The sequence below is a fragment of the Antedon mediterranea genome, chromosome 3 (assembly GCF_964355755.1).
Source record: "Antedon mediterranea chromosome 3, ecAntMedi1.1, whole genome shotgun sequence".
In the NCBI taxonomy this organism is placed as follows: Eukaryota; Metazoa; Echinodermata; class Crinoidea; order Comatulida; family Antedonidae; genus Antedon; species Antedon mediterranea.
In genome coordinates this window covers 31,623,420-31,639,489 of record NC_092672.1, presented here as the reverse complement: position 1 = coordinate 31,639,489, position 16,070 = coordinate 31,623,420, and the positions used below count along the sequence as shown (strand labels likewise).

Below are 16,070 nucleotides of genomic sequence, written 5' to 3'. Positions count from 1 at the left end.
TATTTATAATCATTCATAATTATGTTATTATTTAGAGAATTTTATTCGACACGTTTATTTTTTTCAGAAAGGATTTTAGGGGAAAAGGGCGTTTATTTGTGTGTGTAATTGTAACACATTCAATGTTTATTTTCAAATTAAAAAGTTCTTTATTGATTGAATTGATTGATTGAAATATTTATAAACATGTATAATCAATTAAATTACCCATAGATATTATGAACAAATACAACACAATTAAAATCAAGAAGATAAACAGTAGACACAGTATCAAAATGCTTGATAAATTGTAGATAGTGACGTCACTAAATTCTATAAAATATGAACTGAATATAATCTATATTAGAATATAATCATTCTAACTATATTGTTTTATTTTAGGTTCAGTATTTCAATATGGAATCCTCCTCCTCCTCCTCCTCCGACTATGACATCGGAAATCAAACTGACGATACTTTGATTGTATCCGGCGGAATCGTCATACGCTGGCTGTTGTCCATTGTAACCGTGTTGGGAAACGGTTTAGTCATTTTTGCTCTCACAACAGAAATATCACTTCGTTCGAATCCAGCAAATTTGTTCATCTTGAATCTTTCTGTAGCGGATTTTTTAGTTGGCGCTTTCTCGCTTCCTTTTAACACTTTTTGGCTAATGTTTGATTATTGGCCATTCGGGGAAGGAGTCTGTAAGATGTGGTTGATCATTGACTACACGGCATGTACTGTTTCTGTTTGTGGTATTATTTTAATCAGTTTGGATCGGTACTTTATGCTAAATATGAAGTTGAAATACCGTCAGTTTCAGACTACAAAACGAGTTACCGTTATGATTCTTGTCTCGTGGGCTGTTATCATACCATTTTCGCAATTTCAACTTTATTCTGGGAAAACTTGACGGGTAAAAAAATAATAGATTATTCAGAAAATTGCGACATGGAATCGGGACAAAGTATGGCGTACAATTTGTTTACTGTTTTCGTTGAGTTGTTAATACCGTTAGCCATTATAATATATTTAAATATCACCGTATATAAAGATATACGTCATCGTGCGCGTATTAATCACAACCAATCAATACTTCAGGTTGCAGACAATCATTTATCAATCAGTTCAAAGTATAAACGAAAAAACGTAAATGCGACCATTTCTTCGATGAGACGACATCGAAAAGCGGCAGTAACTCTTGCGGTATTAGTTTCTGTTTTTATCGTCTGCTGGACTCCTTATTGCATTGTGCTTATTTGGAGTTTTGGGGATGACTCGCCTGATTACATACTTTTAGAGGTCGTCTACTATCTCATTTGGAGCAACTCGGCCATCAATCCGTTCCTTTACGCACTTACAAACCTTAAAATTAAAGTGTTTTTGAAATTCCTACGTTTTAAATGTTTCAAATAAGTTTAAAAATAATAAGTGTATAGAAATCCTGTGTTTCTTCCGTGTTACTAAACTGACGTACAGTTTGGCAACACGTTGTATGCTTTGGTTTATAGAAACACTTAAGTTCATTATGACCCAACTAAACTACGACGTAAGCGCAACGCAACAATGACGTAAACGTAACGCAACGATTATGTAAACGCAACAACGACTTAAGTGCAACGCAACAATAACGTAAATGTAACGAAACAATGGTGTAAACGTATAGCAACAATGATGTAAACGTAACGCAACGATTATGTAAACGCAACAACGACTTAAGTGCAACGCAACAATGACGTCAATGTAACGAAACAATGGTGTAAACGTATAGCAACAATTATGTAAACTCCAGTGTAATTAACTTTGGCCATTTCTGTACGAATAATTAACATAAATCTGTAGAAAAGTCAATTCTATTATGAGTATCTAAATTGAAAATGTGGGTTGAAATAAATATACTAAGTCGACCAAAACAGTTTCGATTATTACTATCAAATCTAAACCATTTTCTTAGAGAGAGCGTTCAAATTGTGATGGCCTGGACGCGAATTTTTGGCGAACATAAGTTGGGGACCCCATGTGAAAGATAGCCGAACTACTTCCTAAATATAACTAATATTCATGTTTACTTTGTGACGTTTCACGAGGGGTCCAAGAAACCACCAAAATGTACTGTGTCGAATAACAGAATGTTGAAACTTCCCATGCATGCACACAGTGAATTGGAATACTAACTTTGTTTCTATTTGTTAATTTGTTATCTTATTATTGTTTTATTCGAATCCTCAGAGGCACATAATAGAAAACTATAAGTCTATTACGTGCCTGCTTACCTGGATAAACCCGACAATAGCTCCTTTTCCACCAAGTGCGAAACAATTATGAAAAGAAGAATTTTACCCGAATTCACCTCATTAAGAATGGTACAATCCGCTCTAGCGCCCTCTTGTGGGACCACTCCCACGTGTTACCGTCATCATTTCTTTTCGTACTGTCACGAAGACAAGTCACGAAGTTTGAGAACGTTGCGTACGTCACAAACGAGGAAGAAAATCGAACCTTGAGACGCTAGCCGAGGCTAAGTTGATCTCATATATATTATACATTGTATAAGGATTGATTGGAAAAGGGGCTATTGTCGGGTTTATCCAGGTAAGCAGCACTTATAGACTACCAACACCATTTCTGGTTTGTGTAATATGAATGAATGAAAAATTAACATAAATATGAAATATATACAAATTAAAAATTGGCCAGTGACAATAACATGTACATTTACAGCGGTCAGTACTTTATTACATATTTATTTATTTATTTTAAAATCCAAAAACAAATTACTGAAAAAATGACAATGATGTGGGTAGAAGTGGCTGGATCTCAATGAAGATACAAAATAATTAATAAGCAAAAATTGATAAATTAAAGCAGCCAGAGCTAGCTTTCGGGTAATATTGTCCTTCTATATTTTGAATTCATTTTTTAAACGCGAAAACAAAAGTTACTGAAGTGTAAAATGTTTGTTTATTAAATTGAACGACATTTGTAACATCGGCAACAAGTTACCAAAGAAAAAATATTGTGCACCAAGATCTTTTTAGGTATCCCCAATTGAGGAAACTCCTTGAAATTGTGTGATTGAGTTTGAGTATTGCGCCCTCATCCTAATGACGATGATGCAAGTATAAATGCATCATAATTACCTCGATTTATGTCAAAAATGTCAGGTTCGTCGTAAACACCCATTTTTGTTATGTGGACATTGATTGGCCTAACAATAGTATAATACAGTTCATATACGAAGCATTTTGTATTCATTTATTAGACAACAACCTGTGTGAATAAGAACACAAATGACTAATGAATGGTAACATCATACTATACAGACACAGTAACAGTAAGTATAAAGGCCAGTTTACACACACGAGCGGTAAACGGTAAGCGGAACACGCAACCTATAGAATATCATTTCTTATGACCATTTACACAACAAATGGAGCGGTTTAACAGAAAATCTATCAGAAGAGATACATATTTTACGTTGGACAAGCTACGCGCTTTTCCGCTTACCGTTACAACTCGTCTGTTTAAATTGGCCTTAATTGTGTATTTTTTATTCAAAATTATCGCAAACATGATCAAAATTGAGGGTAGAAAACTTGATTACCTTGTGTTTGCAAAGTGCAATTTTTGTCGCATGCAAAGTGACTCTATAGCTCACTACTGTATGTCGGTCGGTTGGTCGGTAAACACTAACTTAAGCACACGACTGCAGTCATGTATATGGCCTTGTTCTCGTGTAAACAGGCTTTACTATCAAACTTCAGTTTACAAACAGGCTTTACTAGAAAACGTTATCAACCTGTGTTTACAAAATGCGAGTTAGCTGCCCGTGTAAAGTTTGTTAGGCTTCTTGAACATTTATACTGGTATTGTATCGTTTATTTTATCAGCAAGGAAGTCAACATAGCCTATTGATTGATATAAATAAATATTTAATATGAACCAAATTATACGTATTGTAAAATAGAGGTATGTTAGTTAAAGAAATGATACTATCTGCAGCTTTATCACTACCAACTGTAGTAATTATTTGTATCTATTTTGTATTCTTAACAGCTCTTCATAGGCTTGCCCAACCCAAGATGTTACGCCAATAATAATGTCTAGATTTAATGTTTACAGATCGGAGTTTATCTTTGTTTGTTTAGTCACATAATAGTTATTCATTCCAAAAAAAATTAGATTGAAAACATATTATTTACGTTTAAACCCGTAATTTAACGGGGAAAATAGTCACCGGAAACCCGTTGTCTGGAAGTTTCGGATTTATGGTTAATTTTAACTGTTTATAATCGACATAATATTTTTTCAGGGGAGTTTATGGAATTGTTCTAACTCAAACTATTGTTTTATTCAGTTTCAGTGATTGTGTAAGTTAATTTCACGGCAACATGGAATCGTCCTCCGATTATTGTGACGAAAATCAAACTGACGATAGCTTGATTGTATCTGGCGGAATCGTAATAGGCTGGCTGTTGTCCGTAGTGACAGTGTTCGGAAACAGTCTCGTCATTCTTGCTTTTATTACCGAAAAATCGCTTCGTTTGAATCCAGCGAATTTGTTTATCTTGAATCTTTCTGTAGCGGACTTTTTAATTGGCGCTTTCTCGTTCCCGCTTAACACTCTTTGGCTAATGTTTGGTTATTGGCCATTCGGTGAAGGCGTCTGTAAAATGTTGTTGATCATTGACTACACGGCATGTGGTATTTCTGTTTGTGGTATTATCTTAATCAGTTTGGATCGGTATTGGATGCTAAAACTGAAGTTGAAATACCTTCAATTTCAGACTACAAAACGAGTTACCATTATGATTCTTGTCTCGTGGGCGGCTGTCCTACCATTTTACGCAATTCCAATTTTATTCTGGGAGAAATTCAGAGGTGAACAAATAATTGATTATTCGGTAATTTGCGATATAGAGTTAAAAAGTCTGGCATACACTTTGGTAGCTATATTCGTTAATTTGTTGCCGTCCACCATTATAATATATTTGAATAGCTATGTATTCAAAGAGATACGTCATCGTACGCGTATAAATCAAAACCAGTCAATACACCAGGTTGCAAACAATTTTATACCAATCACTACAGGTCATGCATCTTTGAGGTCTGACCGACAAAACGTGGATACTACCGTCTCTTCGATGAGAAGTCATCGAAAAGCGGCAATAACTCTAGCGGCTCTAGTTTCTGCTTTTGTCATCTGCTGGACTCCTTATTCGATTGTGCTTATTTGGAGTGTAATTAGTAATGACAACTCACCAGCTATAAATGTTGGGTCGTTTGTTGTCAACCTATTGTGGTGGAGTAACTCTGCCATCAATCCATTCCTTTATGCACTTACAAATCTTAAAATCAGAAGCGTGTTTTTCAAGTTCTACAGTCTACAATGTTTCAAGTGAGAAACTTAGTGTCCCCACCTGACACAAGTTTGGTACAACTTATATTTCATGTTTTGCATAATGAAAATGCTGTATTCTTTTAAAAAAAACAAGTACACACAATGACGTACGCAACGCAACGCAAAAACAACTTGTTTTACGCAATAAAACGAACCTACGTCCTGTGACTAAACTGGTGTTTTTATGTCAACTGTATATTTTAAGAAAAGCAGCATAATACGTAAATAAAGAACATTGTTGAAAGACATTGGTTTTATGTAGCATAGGAAGTATATTACCTCAATAATGGCGTATACGTAACGGAAAAATAAAGACGTACCGTATAGCAAAAAAGGAGACGTATACATAAAGCATTATGACGAAATACTAGCGTACTTAATAATTTAAATGGTGCCATAAAGCTTGGTTCCCACTAGGACGTAATGCAAGGACGCACGTAAGAGCAACTAAAGCTTGGTTCCCACGAATATGTTTAAAGTGTTTAGCTGATGGAATAATTGTCTTGTATGGAATCTTGGGGTACTCCAGTGCAAATCCTTAGAGCCTTCTTTTGAAGCTTAAAGAGACAGTGAATTTTGGATGTTGATGGACTATTCCAATGATTAGTCTGCAAAATGTTGTTAGGAATTGAATCTCAAGCAATATTACAGTAGGTTAAGTATGGTAAAATGAGAGTGTTGTAAAGCAAAAATAAAATATTTTATGGAAGAATATATTTAAATTTACTTAAAACACCAACATTTTTAGACACTGTTTTATTATTAATTGCAATGTGTGTTTGCCAGTTCAATTTTGAATCAATTTGAACCCTAAGAAATTTTAAATTGTTTACTTTTTTTATTGGGTTTTCAACGATTATAATATCAAAAGGAAAAGTATTATATCATGCTTGTTATTTTGTGTAAAGTAGATGAAGTTAGTCTTAGATGTGTTTAACAACAATTTGTTTGATTTAAACCATAAATAAACTCTATCAAGTTCAGAATTAACAGTATTAACAAGAGTGTTTATATTTTTGTGAGAAAAGAAAATATTGCTGTCATCTGCGAATAAAATGATTTGGAGTAAATTTGAGACATTGGGAAGATCATTAACATAAATAACAAAAAGTAAAGTAAAGTAAAAGTAAAGCCGAGTATAGACCCTTGATGTACATCACAATTAATAGGCAATATATGAGATTTAAAAGAATTAACATAAGTAAATTGGTATCTATTTGAAAGGTAAGATTTCAGAAGGTTAAGAGGAAGGGCTCTGACACCATAGTGGTATAATTTTGATAATAATACATCATGATCAATAGTGTCAAAGGCCTTCGACAAATCAAGAAATATACCAATAGTATGATTGCCATGTGCAAGAGAGGTTGTTAATTTATCATACATGTGTAGGACAGCAAGATCGTTCGAATGTGTTGAACGAAAACCATATTGGTTATCATGCAAAATATTTTTTTTTTTTGTAAAGAAAGAAGATAGACGACTATAAATCAACTTTTCAAGAACTTTTGAAAATATCGGAAGAAGTGCTATGGGTCTGTAATTGTTAATCACATGTGGATCATCTTTCTTGTAAACTTGTACAATTGTTGAGATTTTTAGAGCATTAGGGAAATGTCCAGAAATAAAAGAAATATTAAAAAATATGGGTCAGAGGCATTGAAATATAGTGTGAATATGTTTTATAACATCAGGATGAATATCGTCGGATCCTAAACTTTTTTTTTAAAGCCCGCTATAATATTAAGGATCTCGATTTCATTGATTGGTTCAAGAAACATTGAGTTTTTGTTGGATGACTAAGACATGATAGAAAGGTACAGTTAGTTGGGTTAATTGATTGTGAAATTCTAGAGCCAATTTCAACAACAAAAATGTTGTATTCGTTAGTAACATTTTGCGGATCAGTGATTTTGATGTTATTGTTTATGATAAAAGACGGAAATCTGCGATTATAATTTTTACCGAGGACCGAGTTAATGGTTTCCCATGTTTTCTTGATATCATTGTCATAAGTGTTAATGTTTCTGAAATAGTTTCTAGATGATACGCGGATTAGATTGGTCAATTTGTTTCTATAAGTTACATATTTGAGTTTGTCTGAGTTATTGCCAGAATAAACATATATTTTATAGAGTTTGTTGCGTTTGATTTAATTATACCATCTGTGATCAAAGGTTTGTTTTGTTTGCGAATATTCATTTTTTCCCTACGCAACGGAAAATGTTTATCATATAAAAACATGAGCTTAATATGAAATAAATTATAAGCTCTGTCTACATCATTAATAGATGTTACTTCAGTCCAATCAGTAGATTACAATTATGGTAATAAAGAACTCATAGAGATACAGATACAGATACAGATACAGATACAGATACAGATTCATTTATTGTCCAAAATAATAATGGAAATTACAGTGCTCATAAACCTTGGCTTGCCTAAAATAAATATAAATATAACGGGGGACTATCTAACAAATGTTTTGTTATAATGCCTTATCCCAGCTGGGTAGAACGAGTACTTGTAACGGTCCGTCTGCGCATTCACCGTCCTCATTTTTAATGAGTTATCATTAATTGATCTTTTATATATATGCTTAGGCATGTTAGCCGTAAGAGGTTTATATTTGGACGAAATGCAAAAAAAAAAAGGAAGATGATCTGTTATATCACAAAATAGGATTCCGGACTTAATACTATGATTAGTAAATATGAGCAATTAGGGTAGATGAGTTATTTGTTATACGAGTATGTTTATCTATAATGGGAAACATGTTAGCTGAATAAATATTAGAAAGAAAGTCAGATGTTAGTTTATGATCATCAAATTTTAGTAAGTCAATGTTTAGGTCTCCACAAACAAAAATACTTTTAATTACTTTATTTACCTCATCAAAAAATAAGGATAGTTGTTCATTGAAACAATTTAGACTTTATCTGGTGGACGGTAAATAACTGAAAAAAATAATATTCTTTGGCTTGGAATTGATTTCAATACTTGTAGCGTCACAATCGTTGATAATGAGCTATGTTAAATCATCTCTCACGCCGTGAAGAATTAAGCAATTACGCTTGGAATATTGTTCAGCTTCATCAATATTGTTTTCTAAAATCATGATTTTCTTCTTCAAGGCTTGCTATTTTATCGTTAATATGTGAATAATACTGTAGAAAGCCACTCCGAGAGTGCATAAGTACCTCCGCCTACTGTAAAATTCTTCTACATAAGATTTAGTCTCCGGAAAAAGTGTGTGTGTTTTAAATGCTGTGTGTAATTTAAGACTAATTTCACTAGAATCATTTTGAGGGAATAGATTTGATTTTATTTGAACTGACATTTTGCTTTTTGCAACTTTTTCACAAAACAATAGTCTCCATTGACTTCCCTCCATATAGCTACCAATACCAAAGTCTTCTGATGCAATGATTATTTTTTTCTTTTGGAAAGTGTTTGGTTTACACAATTTGACCGCATATTACTGCAACTGTGAATGATGTGATGATTTTTAAGACAACTTTTCCTAAACCAAATTTACTGACAGCCCATAATTATATTCATCAAAAACATACTTTGCCTTCACATAACGTAAGAAATATACATGGTATAATAAATGATTTTATGTAGCACTGGGCAGTGATATAAAGGTTTCTGAGTAGACTAGAAGTATGTATGGTGTGCAGGACAAAGTTTTTATTTCTATAAATGATGCATGTGTATGACTGTCTCTCATAATCATCAATACCGTCTTTTAAACAGTATCTGTGCAATGTGCAATGCTTCTCTATTAATGTCACGGCTGCTTCATTCATTGATATAACACTGTATGTTATCGATGGGGGAAGCACTGTAAATGCATTATATACATGTAAAGTATTTCCTTTGGGCCTTTTTTACATGGAATCCAGGGATGTGATACTACATCCCACCTATCCGGTATAGAAAAAGGTGTGCTTACAAACTGTGTAAAACTAAACTTCTCCAAAAAAGGAAATTTTCATTGGTATAGCTATATACTGTATGGAGGGAATTTGGATAACCTAACGTTATTAACGGTTCTGTGAGAAATTAGTCCTGAAAAAGCCAAGCGGCACCTGAAATAAAATCCTTTCCCCCAACAACAAATGTTGCAAAATGTCATTGCGTGTCTATTACCAGGTACAGCAGTGGAAGAAAATACTCTTTAAATGGCGTGATGTCTCTATTGTTTTTGCCATTTTCTAAATAATAGCACTTAAAATAAAATGCAGTTAAAATGTTTGAAACTAAAGAAACATAAAAAGCACTGCAAAAACTGCTATCAAGTGGTAATTAGATCTAATAGGCCTATTTATATTTGTTTGTCCTTGTTTACACATTGTCGGCCAATTTTGTTAAAAACCCTATTTCCCTTACCTGGATTTTTCTAGACTTTTAGTATGTTTATATATGGACCTTATCAAAATGCATTGTGGTGAAAACAATTCTGTTGCCATTTTTTCAACCTTTCATTAATTCTGAGCTTATCTTTCCTGTACTATATATACAATGTATTATAGCACATCTCTATTTGTAATAGAATTCACTGAATGACATGATCTACAATTTATCAAATTGTGTTGTATTTGTTTATATCTAAAGGGTGTATTTATTTAATTATACATTTTACCACATTACACCCAAGAAAATAAACGCCTCTCCACGACGATTACACGCCCCACTCCCTTAACAATCAACAACCAAGGGTATTTATTCAAATAAATACGGTAATTTCACTTTCATCTTGTCAGTATCTCATCCTCAATCTATTGGTGGGGGGGGGGGGGGAATTGAGCATGTGCTGATGCTGTGGCATTTTTCAAAACTAGTGGAGCAGCAGTTTAAACCATATTTTCTGCAAATGCAATTTATTTTACCACAACCTTATTTACAGGTATACATATAATCAACTTTAATATAGTTTCTATGGTGCTGGTAGTAAATTTGTCACCAATAGACACATCATGCCATCTGTAACTTTCCATCCCCCAGTCTGTGGGTTGAAGAATATTTCCTATCCACTGCTATACATGGTAATAAAGACTCACGAAATGACATTTTGCAGCATTTTGAGGAAATAGATTTTTTTAACTTACATTTTGCTTTTTGCAACTTTCTCACAGAAAGTCTCCATTGACCTTTCTCCATAATAGCTCTGATGGAATGTTTTTTTCATTTCTTGACATACTACTCCAACTGTGATGTGATGATTTTTAAGACCAACACCTTTTCCTAAATCAAATTTACTTACGGCCCATAATTATAGCCATTAAATACAAGAGTTTACTTTGCCTTCACAAAACGTAACAAACATACATGGTACATAATAAATGTCTTGAAATGTTGCTTTTTCGGGCCAAGAGTTTGATGTAGCAGTGCTCCCCCCATTGAAAATCATTTAATAACTACTTTATGAAACATAGTCAACTACATAGTTATAATACACGCAATGCAAATGATTATCTTTTACCTAAATGTACAAACAATGTGATCAAGGACTCTATTAAATACCAAGAAGCTAAATTATGGAATTGAATCCATGTAGATATTAAAAATGCATCTACAACTTCTAAATTTAAATTAGTATACAAGAACTATTTACTTTTAAGATATGATGAACGTTAAATATATATTTCATAAGACCAGTTAAGATTGGATAATATGGTTTAAATAGAAATTGTAACTTTGTTTTCTTTTATTTATTATTAGTTTATGTACTTTTTTTCTTAAACAATCTCTAGTTATAGTAATTTATGTAAATATATATGAATGAGAAACTTTTTTAGGTCCCATGGGTCTCCTTAATAGAGGCTATACTGTATTTGTAAACATATGAAATATATACATCATTTCGTACTTATCTATCGTACTAAATTAAAACATAAAAGTAAATTTACTCCTATAATGCAATTTCACTAAAGCCAATTTTAAGTTTTTATTTGGTCCAATATAAAATAATACATCATAAATTGTTCTTTATACACTGAGAGATAATAGGAAATATACATATAAAATACAAATCTATATAAAATCACATATAAAACATCAAAATAAATTATTGATAGGCATTAATGAATTTTTTTTTAAACTTTTTATACGTGTATGTTGATTACGCAGTAGATTGTACATATAATCTTAATCCATATAAGTGGAATGGTTTAATTCATTAAAAATGTCTATTTATACTAATTACATTTTATGTATCTATATATCATGAATTTTAAAGCATAACAATAACAAATATAGTACATTAAGCATCTTATTATAATTGTGTTAGTAATAACAAAAACCTTTGTTATTAAGAAGTTATCGATTTGCGACGACCGACGACCAAACTATATCAGGTCAAGTCAGGTCAGGTCAGGTCAGAACCAATAGATTGCCTTACCTGGGCCTAGAAACCATCAAACTTGTGTCGAAAGGTGGAGAGAATTTATATCATATAATCAATCCGGAAAAATTAAAACACAGAATAGTATAGAGATAGACAAGGTGAATGATTTCTGGTATCTGTGTAGCTTTATTAACACGACCAGCAGGTATTTAAAAATAAGAAAAGAAAAAGCATGAACTGTAATTACTAAATTAAATCAAATATGGAGGTCAAATAGTAGTAAAAACCTTAAACTATGGCTCTTCAAGATGACTGTTGAATCAGTATTTCTATATGGATCAGAAAATTGGACCATTACAAAGAAACTTAAGAAAGCAATTGATGGCAGTCACTCACTTTAATCTACTGCTATGAGAATAAAATGGCAACAAATATTCAGTAACGAAGTACTGTAATGGCTCTATGACTATACCAACAAAAACAATAAGAAGAAGACTGACATTTGCTGGACACTATCTTCTAGCTATCTATCTATCTATCTATCTATCTAAATCATTGCAAATGCTCTGATGCCATGACATATTTGACGCTGTATTACAGAGCCTATCATAGGCCTACTGGACAAATTAGTATATACGTGAATCAGATATTAATACATCAACAATGAACACATCTAATTGTTGAAGGAAACTCAAATGATTTAAAAAATATGATTGCGCCCTCTCCTATGATGGATGGTGACGTAAGTATAGTAATGTACTGTATCATGGGATTCATGTTTAAATCGTAACCACTCGCGTGTTTATTTTGACGTGTTATGATTGGTCTACCCAGGTATGATATACGACGCATAGCACTCATTTAAGATCATAGCAACAGTCACCGTGAATGAGAACTCTAAAGAGGGATGAATGGTAACATAGGTAAATACAGCAAGTGATTGTAAGTATTATATATTGTTTATTTAAATAATTATAGCAAACATCATATTATCAAGTATATTTATGTGTTTTTTTTATTAATTAAACGTGTTGCGTCTAATGTGTCAAACACCGCGATCTTATTTTTTAGGTCTATTTACATCCATCATCATTCATTTATAATTACCGTGTAAGGGGTTTGAAAATGACTAGCAATGTTAATATCGTCGTGATTCTAATTCAAAATCATTCCAAGATAAATGATAATACAATATTTATAGCAATTTAATCAGTATGATATATCATTAATATTGTTATAATAGAAAATGCATATTTTAGCATTGTTTGAAATTTACTTGTTTATTATTATTTCTAGTTTTATTCTTAACAAAGCAGTCAACATAAATTATTGATTGATAAATATAAATATTTACTATAGACCAAATTAAACACTGTAAAAATCGTATATCTATCTCGATGTATTGTCCCTAAATACAGGAAAAATGAAGATTGATAAAAAGACTTTGAATATGCCATTTCGCAGTTTTAATAAAGTTAGTCACTTCCGTAGAAAACAATTTTTTTTTTCAGAAAAAAGACAAAATAAAAGGTTAAATTCAACCAAAAAAACATTGACTTCCAGTGAATTGTTTGCTTGAATTACAGTTAAATAATACAGGTAAATAATTTAGTTTCGACCAATTTCTGGTCAAAGTAAATAACTATTATGTGACTTTAGAATACAATATATCTGTTTTAAATATATGTATATAGGTTAATTAATGTCAAATAATCTCAACAAAATTGTTCAACTAGTGTCAGTTTATTTCTTATTATGTCTAGTTTTTGCTAAAGTTTACCAACATGTTAATTTGTGGTTTACAAAATCCTCGGGAAGGCCGAACTCAATCGACGGCTAAATTATAATAACAGCAATTTACTGTCTTAATGGAATATTATCACTGAACTGAAGCACTTGAAATTTGAGTTATTAAATCATAATTATATTATTAACACAGTAAAAGTGCACAAACAGATTCTGTTATTAATTCAAATTCCTACTGTTTTATTCAGTTTCAGTAATTGTGTAAGTTAACTTCACGGAAACATGGAATCGTCCAGCAACTATTTGAATCAAACTGATGATAGTTTGATTGTATCTGGAGAAGTCGTCATATGTTGGTTTTTGTCCGTAGTGACCGTGTTCGGGAACAGTCTCATCATTCTCGCTTTCATCACCGAAAAATCACTTCGTTCGAATCCAGCTAATTTGTTCATCTTGAATCTGTCTGTAGCGGACTTTTTCATTGGTGCCTTCTCCTTCCCGCTTTACGCTCTTTGGCTAATGTTTGGTTATTGGCCATTTGGTGAAGGCGTCTGTAAGATGTGGTTGATCATTGACTACTCGACATGTGGTGTTTCTGTTTGTGGTATTATCTTAATCAGTTTGGACCGGTACTGGATGTTAAAACTGAAGTTGAAATACCTTCAATTTCAGACTACAAAACGAGTTACCGTAATGATTCTTGTCTCGTGGGCGGCTGTCTTGCCATTTTACGCAATTCCAATTTTATTCTGGGAGAAATTCAGAGGTGAACAAATAATTGACTATTCAGTATATTGCGATATAGAGTCAACAAGTCTGCCTTACACTTTGGTAACTATATTCGTTTATTTTGTAATACCGTTAACCATTATAGCATATTTGAATAGCTATGTATTCAAAGAGATACGTCATCGCACGCGTATAAATCACAACCAATCAATACACCAGGTTGCAAACAATCTTACACCAATCACTACAGGTTATACATCTTCGAGGTCTGACCAACAAAACGTGGATAATACAAGACATCGAAAAGCGGCAATAACTCTTGCGGCTCTAGTTTCTGCTTTTGTCATCTGCTGGACTCCTTACTCGATTGTGCTTATTTGGAGTGTAATTAGTGATGATAACAACTCACCAGCTATGATTGTTTGGTCGTTTGTTCTCTACCTCTTGTGGAGTAACTCGGCCATCAATCCATTCCTTTATGCACTTACACATCTTAAAATCAGAGGGGTGTTTTTCAAGTTCTTCGGTCTAAAATGCTTCAAATGAGCTTTGGATTTATGAAACTAAACAGATGATTTGCTGTTATCATGTATGTACATTTTAAAGATCGTGTGTGCTGTGTAAAGTCAATACTATTGAAAAACAGTCTTAATATTAGTAAAAAGTTTTGGCACATATGGCGTTTCATATGTATACTACTTTAGCTTGGTATTTTCAGACACAAATCGACGTGTGAATCTAACATAAAAAAGACAATAAATACAGATTTGGAGCAAGCCTACACGGCGGTTAACGTATACGCGCAACGCAAAATCTACTTATATCAACACAAAAACGAAATATACAATGATGTAGACAACAAAAAACGACGTAAATGAGGTATAAAAATTAACTTAGAACGAAAAACAAGTTCTGTAACTCTGAGATCGATCATTGTAAAATATCACAACCAACAATTTAATAAAACAATTATTTTCGAGCAAAATGGCTGATTTTAATGATAGGCTTGTCCTCTTGCTTGGCACCATGATACAACGCGTCGGCTAATCAAAATTATGTTGAATAAGATCAGAATATAATTGTTTTCTAGCGTATTTATTAAGAAATAATACTTGTTTATACAAAAACTTTATCTCTTAAACTAAAAAAAAACTAAATCTACTATGTAATGACTTATCAAGTGATATACCTAAAGAAAATGCGCAGGTTGCTTGTTTACTTCCGCTACAATCTAGAAGTCATTAGCTTGTTTTAATTAACTATTTGTTCCAAATAAGGCAGCCTCAAGTGAATTGATATGTTATCAGGATACAAATGATTACATGATTTGAGTTCATTGCTTAGATCACTAGCTATAAGACGGGATCTTTACTTGGCATCAGTAAATAAGTGTGCTTTTAAACTGCCTCTGATCTCGATATATGGTGAATAAATACTACCCTGCTTTTTTATTATATTTTATACAATATATACAAAATTTATTTGTTTACTTATTTATTTATTTATTCACTTGCTTGTATGCTTATTGTAAATATTTATTATTTTGTAAGGTTGCTTATTAGCTTAAAGATCTGTGCTCTGCACAGATCTTGGTTGTAGTAGTTGTAGTATGTGGAAAAGAAATTGAATTGAATTGAATTGAAAATTGAACGTACAAAAAGGTCCTATGTTATACCTCATTGTAGAACACCACATAAAATAGAAAGGAGACCAGAATATGTGTTGTTCTTTAATGTAGTTTGTTGTAGTAGTTGTTTAGTTTAGTTTGGTTTTTGTCTTAAGTTTTGATTTTATTTATGTGAGAAAGAACAAAACAGAAAGACATTAAAGATTATTATACCAGTTGTATGTGGAAAATAAA

General features: G+C 32.4%; 3 protein-coding genes across 3 annotated transcripts; all 3 read left to right on the top strand.

The window, feature by feature from the left end:
• The first annotated feature begins 396 nt into the window (after positions 1-396).
• LOC140044307 (histamine H2 receptor-like) lies at positions 397-1,397 on the top strand. The gene is made up of 2 exons (XM_072088785.1): positions 397-863; positions 1,109-1,397. The coding sequence occupies exons 1-2, from the start codon at positions 397-399 to the stop codon at positions 1,395-1,397; spliced, it is 756 nt and encodes a 251-aa protein (XP_071944886.1).
• Positions 1,398-4,372: 2,975 nt separating this feature from the next.
• Positions 4,373-6,293, top strand: LOC140044306 (5-hydroxytryptamine receptor 1B-like). The gene is made up of 2 exons (XM_072088783.1): positions 4,373-5,346; positions 6,260-6,293. The coding sequence occupies exons 1-2, from the start codon at positions 4,373-4,375 to the stop codon at positions 6,291-6,293; spliced, it is 1,008 nt and encodes a 335-aa protein (XP_071944884.1).
• Positions 6,294-12,631: 6,338 nt separating this feature from the next.
• Positions 12,632-15,409, top strand: LOC140044305 (histamine H4 receptor-like). Its single transcript, XM_072088782.1, has 2 exons — positions 12,632-12,676; positions 13,729-15,409. The coding sequence occupies exon 2, from the start codon at positions 13,763-13,765 to the stop codon at positions 14,753-14,755; it is 993 nt and encodes a 330-aa protein (XP_071944883.1). The 5' UTR covers positions 12,632-12,676; positions 13,729-13,762; the 3' UTR covers positions 14,756-15,409.
• The last annotated feature ends 661 nt before the right edge of the window (positions 15,410-16,070 follow it).